This window comes from Tachypleus tridentatus, chromosome 7, assembly GCF_004210375.1.
Source record: "Tachypleus tridentatus isolate NWPU-2018 chromosome 7, ASM421037v1, whole genome shotgun sequence".
Lineage (NCBI taxonomy): Eukaryota > Metazoa > Arthropoda > Merostomata > Xiphosura > Limulidae > Tachypleus > Tachypleus tridentatus.
Window position 1 is genome coordinate 95,389,248 of NC_134831.1, and position 16,923 is coordinate 95,406,170.

Consider the following 16,923-nt stretch of genomic DNA (forward strand, 5'->3'; position numbering starts at 1 on the left):
CATATTACTTGTTTAACTCTCAGCTCTTACATCAGTGTAGAAGTGGTAATGTGGGTTTTAGGAAGATTATAACTCTGAGGACAGAAGTATTGTTCAGGCACACTTAGTTTTATAACCTCCAACTTGTGGCAGTGCCTTACATGCACCTACTGTAAAGAATGCAGCAGAGTACATTGTTTCTAATTGTATACTAAACAGATACACGTGTATTCAGGCTATTTTGTGTTAAGATGTATTCCTATAAGCTGCTGTTAGAATAGATGCTACCAAGTTTGTGGGGTGAAGCCTCTTTTAGATTATATATATATATATATATCTGATATCAATAAATTAATTGTGGTTTCAGTTTTGTTTTGGTGTTAATTCAAAGGTAAATAAACAGACGTATATTTTTTGGAAAACAAACAAACAACAGAAGCAGTAACAAGCAGATGTGTTCTGGAGAAAGTAATGATTCTTTTTTCAACATAAGAATTAGTTTTAGAAGAAATTGCAAACCAAATATTGAAATATTTATTTCCACTAAGAAATAACTTGAGTGACAGGCTTGTTCAAACAAAATTTTAAAATAACATGAATACAAAGACTGTAAGACAATTATATATCAGTGTATTTAAATTTGTAGAATAATATTCCTAAATTGTCCATCGTAGAAAGGATACATGAATACACTGTCCTAAAAAATCTACTAGATTAAGTAAAATACTGTACATAACATCCCTGGTGCTAATAATTGCAACTAGTGTAAGGTGTTAAGACTTGTCTGGTGTTATTTCTTGGTGTAAATGCTCAACCAGTTTGTTACAACTGAGTAAATGATTCTGATTTCTAATGGCTTTCACACCAACAAAATGAGTTACCATCTTTCTCTTGTGAGATCTATTGCTACTTTGTATTGAAATTAACATTTGGAGAGAGCACCTGGATATACCAGGTGTTGCTTGTTCGTTTTGTGTCTGTACCAGGTCCAATTATGTCAACTTGTGTTAGTTACAAAGGTGATTTTTTTTTTCACTTTTTGTAGCCCTAAGAAGGTTTATATCATAATCAGCTGCCTGTGAATGTTTTAAAACCATCAGTGTTACTTTTACCTTTTAAACTGTCTTTTGCATGTTATCAAAATTTAAAACTGTTTGTATGTTGTATTTGCACTTATAACAGGTGCACTGCACTGGATGGGCCATGTAAAGTGTTTAAGGTGAATTGTGGTGTTTTTGGCAGCGTAGGGCACATGTTGAGTGGTTAGTAACATAATTTAGTGGTACTTATCACGCGTTGGAGGCAAATAAGATAGCTTTTATTTGACTCTAAAACTGGAGAATAATTTGATGTTAAAGATTATATTTCGTTGGCAAGTAACAGTTTTATAAACATTCCCAATACTGTTCTTCAACCCTGTGATACAGTATTGATATTTGTTTCCATGTTTGTAAATTCAAAGAATTGAACCGTTTCAGATTCAAATTACTTCGGGTGGCTCAAACTGAGAACAGTGGTGAATGTCTTACTTGTATGGTAAGACACATTTATACAAGTGTCAGGTGTAACTGGTGGTTGGTGTGTTGATGGTCATTAAAACTGAGCACTGCTCTTTGGCTTAGAACATAAATTGTTTAAAATTATATGTATTCATGAAATTCGTTGCATAGACATCCATGGTTTCTTCATTATTACAATAGATATAGACAAACACACAGCTGATGACTACAATAACTATAGATACAAACCTATAGCTCTTTCATGACTAGAATAACAATGGATAGAAACCTACAGTACCTTCATGGTTACAACTATGGATAGAAACCTTCACGAATAGGGTAACTATAGAAAAAAAAATGAATATGCCATAAACTGTACAGTACTTGACTGAAAAGTTCATGCTACGGAGTTAGAATGAGGATAATTACATTCTGGAAAAAAAAAATATTGTGAGAAAGAGGTAGGGCCGAGCGTGGCCCAGTGATGAGCGTACTATAACCTGAATCCGAAGTCCCTTATTCGTGTTCTATCGCTAAAAAGTCGCAGTCCACACTTTGGGATGATGGAGGCTTTATAGACTTTATGATGGTCAAATCGTATTATTCAATTACAGTGTTCCAAGAGGTGGTGGTTAGTGTTGTTGACTACCTCTGTTCTACAAAGTGCAAAATCTGGACGGTTGACGCAGAGTCCTCATATAGTTTTGCGTGAATCTCCAAGTTCTTGCGTAGATTTTGTTTGAATCTCCAAGTCTTTGTGAATAACCAAAACAGCCCAATAAGAATGTCTACAATAAACCTGCCAGATGTTCTAAGGTACTACTGAAAGATTGAGATAGGTATCTGAAACCTTCACCGCTTTTCTGGTTAATATATTGTGATTAGGTTCTGAGGGTCGCGGGTTCGAATCCCCGTCACGTAAACACGCTTGCCCTTTAAGCCATGTGGCGCTATAATATAATAATTTCAGATGAATCGGAACAAGGAGCACAAGTTAGCAAAGACGAAAAGAAAACCAAATGGAAGAATAAAAATTTGTTTTCTGAACTTCTCTCAAGGTTATTCCAGAGTATTCTCTTTCAGTTATCCCTAATTTTGAAGTGATGTCAACTCCACCCACTCTTTGCATCTTTATTTCCAACAAAGAGACCCCGCATGGTCATGTGATTAGGGTGCTGGAATCATAATCTGAGGGTCGCGGGTTCGCATCCCTGTCACTCCAAACATGCTCGCCCTTTCAGCCGTGGGAGCGTTATAATGTGACGGTCAATCTTACTATTCTTTGGTAAAGGTGTAGTCCAAGGGTTGGCGGTGGGTGGTGATAACTAGCTTCCTTCCCTCGTGGCTTATACTGTTAAAGTAGGGAGAGCTTGCGCAGATACCCTCGTGTAGTTTTGAGCGAAATTCAAACCAAACAAACCGTTTCTTGGAATTACGAACTCGCTTACTAATCCTGAAATGTGGAATACATCTTGCTAAGTTGCTAGTGAAAACTTGAAAAGGTCTTCGAAACTTAGAAAAAAAATCAATACTATATGAAAAGTTAACAGACCAGAGGTTTCGAAATGTGGACAATCTCCTTACCTAACGATGCTCGCCTGTACAGGCATGTGGGCGTTATAATAACGTGACAGTTCAACTATTCATTGGAAAATAGAAGCTCGAGATAGGGCGAAAAATTACTTCTGTCTAGTTTATTACTTCAAAATTATGGACAACTAGCGCAGATAGCCCTCTAAAATCAACAAATTAAAAGAGAACCGGACAACAATAAAATCTTAATAAAACCCGATGTTTTGTAACCTGGTCAAAAGCTTGGAAAGACAGTAGTTAATACAATTTATTCTGAAAACTCTACAAATCCTTTTCTCGAAATGCTGTATATATACATTGATGGGAGGATTCATGAAGTCCAGAGTTGTATCTTGATGTCGTATGTATAAACTGTTACTTCTTTATTAAGAAGTGTAGAGTTGTGTTTTTATTGGTCACCAGGTCACCTCAACAAGAGTTTATTAACGTTCGATAATATCCAGGTAGTTACATCTCGTTAAACTTTATTATATCAGTTTTGTACAATGCAGATGCATTACTAGGAATCACATTGTATACTACTGTTTTAAGTGCAGGATAATCACAAACAACTGTTCACATTAAATGTCCTTGGCAGGACCAAAACATGGAAGTTACGAGAACTATATTCAAGATGTAGAAAGAATATCTCAGTCGTTAAATAAAAACGTTATTCTGTCAGTGGACAGGTAGTGATAACGTGTGCGAAACAGACTCACGTTTACTTTTGAACATGTATGGTACACCTAGTAACATGAGATGTTACAATAGCCCTTCATTAAACCATGTGTTACTGACAGCAAACGTTGCGACAGTAGTTCTTTATTGTACCACATGTGTAGGAATTATAGCATCAAACAGACTGGAAAGAAATCTGTCGCTGCTGAAACCCAGATATTTGATTTTACTTCGACATTCTAAAACGTTGTGAAAACTTGTTTTTCAACCCAACCTTACTGTTGCTGTACTTCTCAGAATGGAGATTAGTTTCTTATTACAAGTGCTTAACCCTGTCCTGAGTAACACATGTGGTACACAGGTGTATCTCTTTGATATGCTTCTGATGTTACATAGGTGTATCTCTCTATGCTTCTGATGTTTGTGAACATTGGTAACTTGTTTTAGTCTAACGTACGGCTTTAGAAGAGAGCTTCGTATTCATACCACAAGTGACGCTCAAAGCGCACGTGAATGTTTGTTTGTAGTTAAGCACAAAGCTATACAACGGTAAATCGGTTCTCTTTTTATCATGGGTATCGAAACGCGGTTTCTAGTGTTGTAAGCCCGCATACATAACGCTGTGCTAGTGGGGGGACGTATAAATGATCATAGCTTAGGTTACTTTCACTAAAGGTACAAATGTAAACCTAACTTAAATACGAGAGCTTCTATATTAATTCTTTATATTTTCACTACCCATTCTACTAATATTCCATTCATACCTACTTGGGTAAGTAGTGAAACGTATCTATAGAAAACTTTAATGTTCCCCCCGCTTTAGGCCATTTAAAGTAAATACAAAAAGTGATACCGTAAGTTTATATATTACCAGAAAATTTTTTTATTGTTAGCAATGCTTTAAGTGTTTTAAAAATATTTTTTCAAATAAACATTTTTATTTTCGTATTACTAATAAAACTATTTTAAATGTTTCATTCCTTTCTCCGTTTATATTGTATAGACATTCTACTGTGATGACGTGTTTGTGGAATGACTAGTCTGTATAAAGATAAACACGATTCGTATTGCTATTCACATTAGTGACTAGTACGTACCGGTTTGGCTTGTTACACGAGGGCTGTCTGCGCTAGCAGTCCATAATTTAGCAATGAAAGACAACAAGGAATGTAACTAGTCTTCATTAAGCACCGCCAACTGTTGGTTTTCTCTTTTAACAATGAATAGTGGAATTGACTGACTATCAGATTATAATGACATCCTGGCTGAAAGGGCGAACATCTTTGGTGGGATGGCTCGTGAAAAGGATGGCCGACACATGTATGTTGTTCAGCCTCAGATCTCTCTTAAAACAATCTAAGAGACTTTAAACAAAAATCTAACGTCGGGTTTTAAGGTTTTCAAAAGCTTCAGTTTAGCCATAAAACATCAAGGTAAAAATTGATGGGCACAGTAACTCGAATGTTCTATTGGTTATTGTGATTCTTACGTCAGAAGGGCTAGCTCACCAAATCTTCAAGTTGTTGTGATGGTTTACACAAAAATGTTGCATTTTAACTTTTTAAGCACTGTAAACTCTATTACACTAGGTCCATCAGGCTAAGACTGATGACTTCATAGAGACTCGTTTACTATTAAACATTCCCTGCTACTGTTAAAAAAACACACAAAAAAGCATAGAAACAGTGTAGGGGGAACACACATAAGTAAAAACACTACATAATAAACCAGTGAGTTAGTGTTAGAAACTTGTGTGAATTAGTCATTGTAAGGCCTTTTCTAAATATTAATTTAAATAATTTTATTCAAACCTGAACTCGCGCAACTGAAAGGAAGGGAACTTTTAGTTGTAAATAAAAAGTTGTTCTTTGGGAAGATCTGGCTACTTATGTGTGGATTCGTGTATTTATCACTGCCTTGTTTCTACACTTTTTGGTATATCCATTTCTGTATCATTCTAATTAAAACAAACTTGTTTATTGTTTATCAATAATCAATTACTGTGGAAAAGTTAACGATACAACGACAAATCACGTGCAGGTTTTAAACTATTAAATTTTATTCAGTGAATCACTGGGCAGAAAACAGAGTAATTTACAGAAAGTAACTGACCACAGAGAGACACGTTTACACAACTTGGGATGAACAAAGGTATTTGGGGAATTTAAACCCCACTTTACAAGAACACTTGAGTGGAAAATAGTTTTTTCTAAATATAGAGTTTTTTGTTTTCAAGAACGTTTTTCCAAAAAATGAAAGTAAATTCACTAAGCTAATCAGAAAGACAAACCTCTAGGTTGAAAAAATTAATATATTTTAAGATAGGAATGAAAACAAGCACCTTTAAAAATACGTCATAAAACTTGAATATGTCGTTGTGTGTGGGTACCTTTTTCTCCAAAAGATCTCTTTTGAAATAAGTGATTTATTTCAATAGGAAGGAAACAATTCCCAGGATAATCGCTCCACCCCCCCATCTCTGTAACTATAGCGAAATCTTCCACAGTAAATTGTACCTCCCCACGTGTTTTCTTTTATGGGGGGGGGGGGTTACAAACAACATACATTCCTAACACAACAAATTTACAAAGTTCTACCTAGGTTAACCATATACATAGATATATTTATTTTAATTACGTTAAACACATTGCTGTACAACATTATCCAAAATAACACACGTTGAATGAACAGAACCAATGACACTAAACACTACTACTGGATATGTGGTGAAGTTTATACCAACACAGTCCAAGCGTTTCGAAAACAAAAATTAACAAGTTGAATTAAAGTTTCTGTTTGTACACGTTAGATCCACAGTAAAACATGCCCTCAAATTCCTTCAGCCATACTCTTCAATACCAGAACTCCTTACAAGACAGACTAGTATCCTTCCAATTACCAGTACTTCAGCCATACTCTTCAATACCAGAACTCCTTACAAGACAGACTAGTATCCTTCCAATTACCAGTACTTCAGCCATACTCTTCAATACCATAACTCCAGTACTCCCAATAAAAACTAGAAGGTTACAGCATGGCTAGTGATATATTAACAAAGAATATTTAGGTAATATACACATAATGAAGATAACAGTAGTGCCATCTTTTGACCTTTAAAGTAAGCACAATAATTGTGTCAAACTAAAGGCGTCACCTTTGACTTTTATTAATTCATTTTGATTTTTAGAAAAAAATTAAGATGATAGACATTTTATTCGTGTATTTTTAACACCTAGATTACTGCATCACCGTTACTTCTATTAAACGTGCTAACTATGTAATAATGTTCTGAAGAAATAATTAACAAAAACTCGTTTAGAATTCAAAATTTTAAATACTATATATGCTATGTTGGACCTATGACATGTATCGTTTCTAAGAGATTCATGGGTAAATAGGAAAATGTCTGCTGGTGGGAGATCGGTAAGTTTACACTAAAATGCAGGATTCGATATTTCGCAAACTGTCCAATGTGGCTTTGTTCTAAAAGAAAGAAACAAATAAAACCATCTACTGTTTTTCCATACACAACGTGACAACGCGTTTGCACGTGAGAAAATTTTATGTTTGTTTCTCTCGTACGTCAATAACCTTACCCACGTATCGACTGATGAAAGAAATAACACGTGATTCGGAGGTTGACTCTCAAGATACGTAAATCCAATTTTCTCGTCAACATCTCTAACGTATTTAGATGCTAAGCCTTTCTATATTGTGAATATGTACTGTTAAAGAAAAAAAAATTAAATATTCATAAAGTACACATCAAAACCTGAAATAATACGTAAAACTAAACATTTCGTTCGCTTTGTTATAGTGATCTTATATATACTATTTTACAGGGTTTCATCATATATGTTGTTTGAAAATATAAAAACATGAACTGTTACGTTAGGCTTATCTCGCTTGTTGAAGTAACATATCAAGTTTCTGGAACCACCACCAATAAAACATGGTTATCCTACGAAGATAACAGCCATGTAAATAAACATTTGTTATAACACAGCAAGGCCTCAATTGGAAGAAGTTCAAATGCATAATTTATTAATGACTATTGCTTTACGAAATTGTAATAATTTGGGGAAAGTTTAAGGCATGTTCATTCTAAAGATCGTGAAAAATATATTTTTTATGTACAATAAATTTCCGGTTGTAAATATCTCATTTCTATGTTTTATGAATACGAGTTAGTTTGGGTTAAGTACTGGTTAACAACGCAACATTACACCTTAAGAATATTAAATGTATTCGAAATTCACACACAGAGAGAGACTTCTAACATAAAATCACAATTAACTGAACCTGCTGTAAGAAAGGATATTACTTGTTTCATTATTGTAAATATACACGCAACAATAGAAATATTACAGGCATCTCAAAACGATACGATAGAAGGCCTAAACATACGCATAATTACAAATACAAAGTATATTGTGATCTTATTTAATCGATTCTGTGACACATCTGAACATGTTGGGCGTGACGTCACATGATATTACGTATTGAATTTAAACATTACAGTGAAGCTCACATCGCTAGGGAATTTCAAAAAATAAAAATATTAAAGTGAAATTTTGTATAAATTACAGCCATCAAGACGTTTGTGATCAAAATGTATCAGCGAGTAACAGTTGTTTAAAATGGTTGCACAAACATTTTGTTTGTTAACTTCTTCCTATCGGAGCAAGTGAACTCAAAACACGGAAACGTAAAAAAAAAAAAAAAAAAAAACTGCGGTTATGAAATTAATAGTTAATTTACATAATCAATTTTTGTTTTGCATATATTAAACAGATGGCAGCAGCGAACAGGTAATTAACTCTACCGCCCCCAAGTTAGGGCGTTGACTACTGTACAAAGTAACATCATTCTTTGTTTGATCGCCCGCGTCGCGCTAAACATGCTCGCCCTCCCAGCCGTGGGGGTGTATAATGTCACGGTCAATCCCACTATTCGTTGGTAAAAGAGTAGCTCAAGAGTTGGCGGTGGGTGGTGATGACTAGCTGCCTTCCCTCTAGTCTTACATTGCTAAATTAGGGACGGCTAGCACAGATAGCCCTCGAGTAGCTTTGTGCGAAATTCCAAAAAACAAACAAACTTTGATGTGCTTCACGAACCCCAAATATTTTGTAAACATCGAAGCAGACAGATGGCAGCACGTACATGTGTGTTCTCAATCGTCTCACTATTAGTTTTTGTTAAATTGTTACACTAAAAATTGAGGTGGTGTAAAATAAACAAGTTGTGGTATTCAGTGTTAATGTATTGGTTAATAAGGGGAACGTTTTGTTTGTTCTGAAAGTGTTAATGTATTGGTTAATAAGGGGAACAGACTCTGAGTGTTAATGTATTGGTTAATAAGGGGAACAGACTCTGAGTGTTAATGTATTGGTTAATAAGGGGAACAGACTTTGAGTGTTAATGTATTGGTTAATAAGGGGAACAGACTCTGAGTGTTAATGTATTGGTTAATAAGGGGAACAGACTCTGAGTGTTAATGTTGTGCAATAAAAATAAAAGAACATTAATTTTTGTTTGTTCTGAAAATACAAAATAATACATGAAGTTATTGGTTAAATCTAAATATCCTACTATGGTATATATAACTAGACAAATCATATTTAGTAATTAAAAAACAACTAAGTTCGTTTTCACCTTCGAATCATATAATAAAACATAGATATTTCTCTTAGTTACTGTCTAAAGCGAAAAAGTAACCAAAAATTCGTTAAAAAAAACTCGGGTAGATATTAAATATTTGTCTACAAGTGAATGCAGTACGCCAAAAAACATAGCGGGGATCAAACCAATTTCCAGTAAAATTCTTCATTAATTTCCCAGTCTAAGAAAGGTGTTAATATATTGTTCAGAGATATATATTTTATGAAATGAATTTTAAATTATGTATTTTTAAAATATTTAAAACAGAATCGAGGAACCTTATGATACTGGTGAGATCGGTGTCGGGATTACGAAGTTTCACGAACTACCGATTGTTTCAAGCAAAGTAAAACGATTAGAGAAGTAATAAAATTAATCTATCATCTCTTCCAGTGACGTACGTAAAACAGCCCTAAGCAGTGGAAGGTTTAATCTGTCTTAAGTTCAAACCATTCACAGTGACATAAACATACTTAAGTAGCATACATTTCAATAGGCGTCTCGAGTTGTTCAAGTAACCAAACAAAGTGCTGCATGTATACCTCTTTCTATATATACAGTTCAACAGTGGTAGACGAGAATGTTCTATGTCATATACCAATAACAACACGTCTATTCACAAAGTAGCGATGCGTTTTCATATATCTGAAGCAGCGTGTTATCCAGGAGTTACTGATATTTTTGAGAAAACACAAATGCGAATCTTAGAGACGTTTTAAAATATCTTGGTTGTGTATGTTCTAAACCACACTGATATGGTTCAGCTGTCAGAGTGCGGACAAGAAAGAAAAATGCCTTCAAAGCCAACAAATATAAAACAAGACTCTCCTCTGCTTTGTTTTGGAACATTCTAGAACAAAATGAAACCCCCCAAAGACTAAAACATTTATAATATAACAAGACAAACCCGTTTTAAACAAACACAGGAACTTCGCGCGGACTTAGGCTTAAGATTTTGGAAGAATAAATATGTACCTGATAAACCTGTCGTAGGCTGAACATGATTCTATTTTTCTATATTTCTGCTCCCCGTAATATAATGTATGATTAGGTTGTGATGTCTTCAAATTATATAACTAAAATGCCGAAAACACATAATCCGATAATTAAACTAACTGAGACCTACTGATATATCGAAGTCCTCTAATTAGACCAATAATATCTCCTAACCCAATGAATTACACGAATTAAACCAATGAAATTTCTAGCACATCCGAGTTGGACATCTTCTGTCATATCCAAGTCTAATGATTAAAGTAATAGAACTTACCAACGTATTAAAATTTACTTAGACGTTCTATTGTCAAAAGAAAAAATATATACATATACACACTTTAGAATAAAACAATTTGTTTCAGATATCTATTGCTTTAATTTGTCAAAATGTACAAAAATATTTATGTCATGAAACATTGTGAATACTTTGTTACTTAAAATACAATAATCCATATTTTTTAAAGTTTCACAGGTTAATTTTGATTATTCGTAAAACATTCATTATTTATTTTAAACAGCACTTACCTCATTAGAGTTCAAATGTTTTAAATTTGGTATAAATTAATGGATTTTCAATTGTGAAAATTTTACATTAAACTGTGTGTTAACTATAATGGAAATATTAATATAAGTTTTTTTTAAAAAGCGAAGATAAGATTAATGTCCAAGTTTTCACGAAATTATTTTATTGCAGGTTCGTGTTATTAAAATTAACATATCGATTCATTGTGGTTAAAGATTCGTACATAGTTAAACGTAGATATATTTACAGACGAAAAATGACGATTATATAAACACCACGAGGAAAAGAATAATCGAGGTTTTTAAAAAGTTGATTAATAGTTAGACACACTAGTTTAAGCTATTGCAAATTGGAAGATAAATTTATTTTAAAATTTCAAAGTATTAAATTCTTTATTCGTTTCCAAACAAAGTCAATAGGGGGCATAAACATCTATCTGCAGGCTTAATAGTTCGGGAGCCATCATTATTTGCTTTTGGTCCTTGTGGACCTCACGTCAGTAGTTAATGTTTAAACTGGACTATATCAGACCGAAATAATAGTATCAGATTGGATCATCACTGACAAACAAACAAAACCCTTAAAGTGATTACAAATGATACATTATTAGAAATAAATAACCATTAAGGTTAGGCATATTTGGCTTTAAGTTCTTCAACACATTTTTACAGCATCAACCATGTTTAAAAAAATGTATCTCTTTGGATCCAAGTCTTCTGGGAGGTGGTAAAAAGAAAACCAGCAAGAAATTACCATGGAAACGTTATTAGCAACAAATAAAGTGACTTATCACCTTTAAAGTTAGGCCTATTTGGCTATCAGTTCTTCAACACATTTTTACAACATCGACCATGTTTAAAAAAATGTATATCTTTGGATCCAAGTCTTGTGGGAGGTGGTAAAAATAAAACCAGCAAGAAATTACCATGGAAACGTTATTAGCAACAAATAAAGTGACTTATCACCTTTAAAGTTAGGCCTATTTGGCTATCAGTTCTTCAACACATTTTTACAACATCGACCATGTTTAAAAAATGTATATCTTTGGATCCAAGTCTTCTGGGAGGTGGTAAAAAGAAAACCAACAAAAGATAATTCGTTTTCTTCATCAGCCACAAGGAAACATAAACAGTCAACATTTCTGAAGAACAGTCTCTCACAGATTATCACTTGATTTGTCTCTTATTAAACACGAATCCATTTGGACTTAGTCCATGATAATTCATCTAGACGTAGTCCTTCGAGTCAATTTTGCCCAGACAACCTGAAGTCTTCCTTTTCTTCCCTGAGGATCCATCTTATCCAAGCTGTATACAACAAAAGACAAGTACAGCGTTTTTTAAGATATCAAAAACCACAAACACTGATGTTAACCATTAAGGTCCTGTGTTAACCACAGAAACATATGTTAATCGTCAAGATCCTGTGTTAACCACAAACACTTATGTTAACTGCAAAGGTCCTGTGTTAACCACAAACATTTATATTCACATCCAAATTATTGCCAGCGGCATGAAAATGATAAACAGTTAACAAATTTACATTTTATTATAAGTATTTTTATCACAAATGTTGAATTTAAATGTTTCTGAAGACTAATGCAACACTTCATAAACACAAGACATCATTGTCTTCTTCCTCACATTGGCGTCAGAAGCAAAATGTTTGGGGGGTGGCATGCGGAAACTAGGGAGATTTGGAAGAATGCTTTACCCCAAGAATATATTATAATTAGAACAGTAAGTTAAGCCTATTCATTGCAATGAAGACCAGGAATTAACGAAAAAGAAAGACAAATGTAATATTAAAATAAGTAGTTTAATGACCTATTAAGTAATATTCACCATCTTTCTATAGCTATCAGAAACTTAACTGTAGTTTAAGAAGTGTGAATATATGATAGAAATGAGGACTTTACTTTCTGGTGTTTATTTCTCATAACGCCTATGTTATAAAGAGGCAACATCCCTGTCAAAGCAGTGCAAGAAAGACGCAATACAGGGTAGTTTAAGAATCAGGCAATGATGCTATGTTAGAATAGTTAGAATACCTTACTATTGCTGGTCAAAGGTCAGAAAGCTGAGCCTCAGTGGTAGCCATTAGTGAAAGCTGCTGCAATCAGATGACCCTACAAGAGAAAAAAAATCGCTTTCTTACTCACAACATACATTTTGTTTTCAGTAGTTTAGGTATATTTCGTGATGGCGAGAAAACCCACTTGCAGAGAAAATTATACATGTAAAAACGGCTGGTATGGATAGAGAAAGCACTATATAGAGGAGCGAACAATGTTTCGACCTTCTTCGGTCGTGTGGTCAGCTATTGGTCAGTAACCCTTTCTTTCTTTTTAAACCTGACGATGACCGATGAAGGTCGAAACGTTGTTCGCTCCTCTACGTAGTGGTTTCCCTACCCATACCAGCCGTTTTTATATATATATAATGTAGTTTAGATATATTCCAGTTTTTTTTTCTTTAAAAAGGGATACCAAACCGATCAGAACCGATTCCATGAGAGTATGCTTTCATTTCTAAAGTGATTAGATCCTAGAACATGCTTGATGTGTTGCCATATTGTTCTACTCTAGTGTCTAGATACATGAACTAGTTTAATGAGACATTACTACCAACCTATTAAGCAACTCATTTTGGAAGAAACCAGCCACAAGCATTCTTAAGATTTAACCAACATTTAGCTGGAGTGTGGTCTGGCTCTTGATTGGCTGACAAACAAACAAAAATTGGACCACTATGGCACTAATACAACCAATCATTTGTCGCTGTTTTATAGCAAGGATGTTACACTCAGAAATACTTTATATTTCATGACGTCAATAAAGAAGAGGGGGGGGGGTTAAACCGATTCTGAGTCAACATTCTCTATTTATTCCTTCCCCCAGTGGTATGTCTGCAGACTTACAACGCTAGAATCCGTGTTTCGATACCAGTGGTGGGCAGAGCCCTTTGTGTAGCTTTGTTCTTAACTGAAAACAAACCATTCATTTTAACAGTTAAAGCAGTAACTCTCAGAAATGTTAATATTCAGCAGTATATTAAATGCATGCTTGTGGGTTAAAGTGTTAGATAGTTATTCATAATGAAGTAGTTGGTCAAACTTTAGATGGTAAAACACAATACATAAACAACTTTATTTCTGTTGTGGTAAAACCTATACGTTTCAAGAGCACTCAAGGTTTATCCATGATGTCAGTTTATGTAGTACTTGGAAATAACTAATGAAATATTTTATATATGTATGCTGTAGGTTGAGTACCTTATATAACAACGATTTTGAAAACAACAAAGAGTAAGTCATGTGACAATTACATGGCTTTGTTATCGTTTCTTAACAAACACTGTTTCCAAATGGATGGGTATAATTTCTCTTTCCTACATTTTTTTTATATCCTTGTTAGATAATACAGAACTACAAGTATACTTACCCGGCTCACAGCAATTGGGGGATACCCAGGCGGCTGGGGGCTAGTGGCCTGGACGTAACCCATAGTATCATGGTTAGAGTTATACAAGTCAATGGGTCCCGGACTATTGTTGGCGGGGAACCCACGGTTGTTGGCTGGGGATGTGGGCGGAGCAAAGCCCGTGGGACCATAGTTATTAACCACTGGGAAAAGATTCATAACAATGAGTATATCATAACAACAGTAACGTTGACACAAATAACACTATCAAAAGTGTACCACGAGTAAGATACCTTTCTAAGATTCGAAGAAAAAACGTAAGAACAGTGAACTTAAAAGGTTACAGTGATGAACTTCAAATTGTAATTCGTAAAACTAATCTACAAATATTCTTTGGTGGATTGTTTAAGCAGAGTATTCATAATAAAACTTTGTAGAATGGACGGCAACTGCCTGTTGTGGAGACACAAATAGACCCCAACGATGATTAGAATGAGAAAGAGAGTAATTTCTTTGATATTAAGCCTAAACCATCAAAATATTCTGAATATTATCCCCTAATTGCACTTCATAAAAATACGAGTGAAAGTGTGTTGAAATATTTTCAGATCTTATTTACAATTTGTATTACAACACTGTTGAGATAAAAAAAAACATTGTAGTTTTTTTGTTTTGTTTTTTGCACTCGGCAAAATTATGAGTTTAAATATTTTGACACCAGTGGCGCGGAGTGTAGTTATGACGTTATTGAATAACGTTCATTTTCATACTTTAGTACTTGATTGCAAGAGCATGGTGCATAACTTTAATAAATTACCGAATCTTGAGTTTTCACAAAATAAATATGCATGTTTCTGATTTCCAGTCAACAGTAAACTGACTGTTGATTTTAAAACTTCAAACTTACTTTTTGTTTGCTTTAGATCAGCCCACGTCTGTACAATGAGTTGTCTGAGCCACGAGAGGGCTATTGGTATTGTCTGTTTTTTTTGTTCTTTTTGAAACTTTAATTCATAAAATAATCTAAACCATTTATTAGATGTGCGATATTTTTCGCTGTTTCAATCTCAAGTGTAGTAAGATTTCATTAAAATATTTATTTAGTGTCCCACATTGTGATTAGAAAACCATTTGAAACAGGTTTTTATTTACTACGAGATAAAAAAAGAAACTCTCGTGATATCGAACTCTGTATTAAGATTATAGTTTATTACTTTACGTTATGTATACAATAAAATTTATCTATGAAACTTTTTACACTAACATTAGAATATATAGTAATAACTATTTGCTAAACCATAATATATCTTACTCTTATCTCCTGTCTCTCTACATACAGTGCTGTAAAATATAATAGCCTATTTCATAAATTTCATTTAATCTATATATCACATACGAGTTTCCTTAATTAGGGGATAAATCTAATGGTTCAACTCTTTAATTTTTCAGATACCTGATAGTGCTTGGGTTAGTAGTGGTGGGGAGGTCTGCTGGCCGTTCAGGTCCACTGTAGACAAAGACAGACAGGCACATTAGTTTAGAGAGGGGCACATTGATTTGAACATGAATAGGAACATTCTGGGAAGACGTTTTCAGGTGGATTATAAGAAGAAAAGATTACACACGAGAAGTTGTTTTAAGAATGCTGTATAAAACAACAACATGCTTTAAAACCTGATGATAAATACGTTACAGTTTAGGTTCATATAGTGGTTATTCAGAAAAATTTCTCAAAGTAAAATGCTTTATTATAATAAAGTTCTATATGCTATATTTAACTCAACCATATTAACACGGTCTTATCAATAGTTCTATATGACATTTTTCAACTCAACCACATAAACACGCACCTATCAGTTGTTATACATGTTATTTTTTAAATCAACCATATTAACACGGTCCTATTAGTAGTTCTATATGCTATTTTTCAACTCAACCATATTAACACGGTCCTATTAGTAGTTCTATATGCTATTTTTCAACTCAACCATATTAACACGGACCTACTACTAGTTCTATATAATATTTTTCAACTCAACCATATTAACACGGTGCTATCAGTAGTTCTACATGTTATTTTTCAACTCAACCATATTAACACGGTCCTATCAGTGAGTTCTATATGGTATTTTTCAACTCAACCATATTAACACGGTCCTATCAGTAGTTCTACATGTTATTTTAAAGTCAACCATATTAACACGGTCCTATCAGTGAGTTCTATATGGTATTTTTCAACTCAACAATATTAACACGGTCCTATCAAAAGTTCTATATGCTATTTTTAACACAATTATGTCAACACAGTCCCATTAGTAGTTATATATACTATTTTTCAACTCAACCTTATTAACACGGTCCTACTACTAGTTATATATAATATGTTTCAACTCAACCATATTAACACGGTGCTATCAGTAGTTCTATATGTTATTTTTAAGTCAACCATATTAACACGGTCCTATCAGTGAGTTCTATATGGTATTTTTCAACTCAACCATATTAACACGGTTCTATTAGTATTTCTATATACTACTTCTCAAATCAACCATATTAACACGGTCCTATTAGAAGTTCTATAAACTATTCTTCAA

At 33.9% G+C, this 16,923-nt stretch overlaps 1 protein-coding gene across 17 annotated transcripts in view; it reads right to left on the reverse strand.

The window, feature by feature from the left end:
* Positions 1 to 5,765: 5,765 nt before the first annotated feature.
* The window catches only part of LOC143256242 (RNA-binding protein Musashi homolog Rbp6-like), a 291,694-nt gene continuing 280,536 nt past the window's right edge, over positions 5,766 to 16,923 (reverse strand). For 6 of the 17 annotated variants that reach the window (XM_076513173.1, XM_076513176.1, XM_076513170.1 and 3 more), the window contains 4 exons: positions 15,783 to 15,836; positions 14,351 to 14,532; positions 12,959 to 13,036; positions 5,766 to 12,215 (listed from right to left, as the gene is read on the reverse strand). In XM_076513173.1, the coding sequence (XP_076369288.1) occupies positions 12,995 to 13,036; positions 14,351 to 14,532; positions 15,783 to 15,836 (278 nt within the window). In that variant the 3' untranslated portion in view covers positions 5,766 to 12,215; positions 12,959 to 12,994. The remainder of the gene's footprint in view (positions 12,216 to 12,958; positions 13,037 to 14,350; positions 14,533 to 15,782; positions 15,837 to 16,923) is intronic. The other 11 variants (XM_076513181.1, XM_076513180.1, XM_076513178.1 and 8 more) reach the window with 5 other exon arrangements.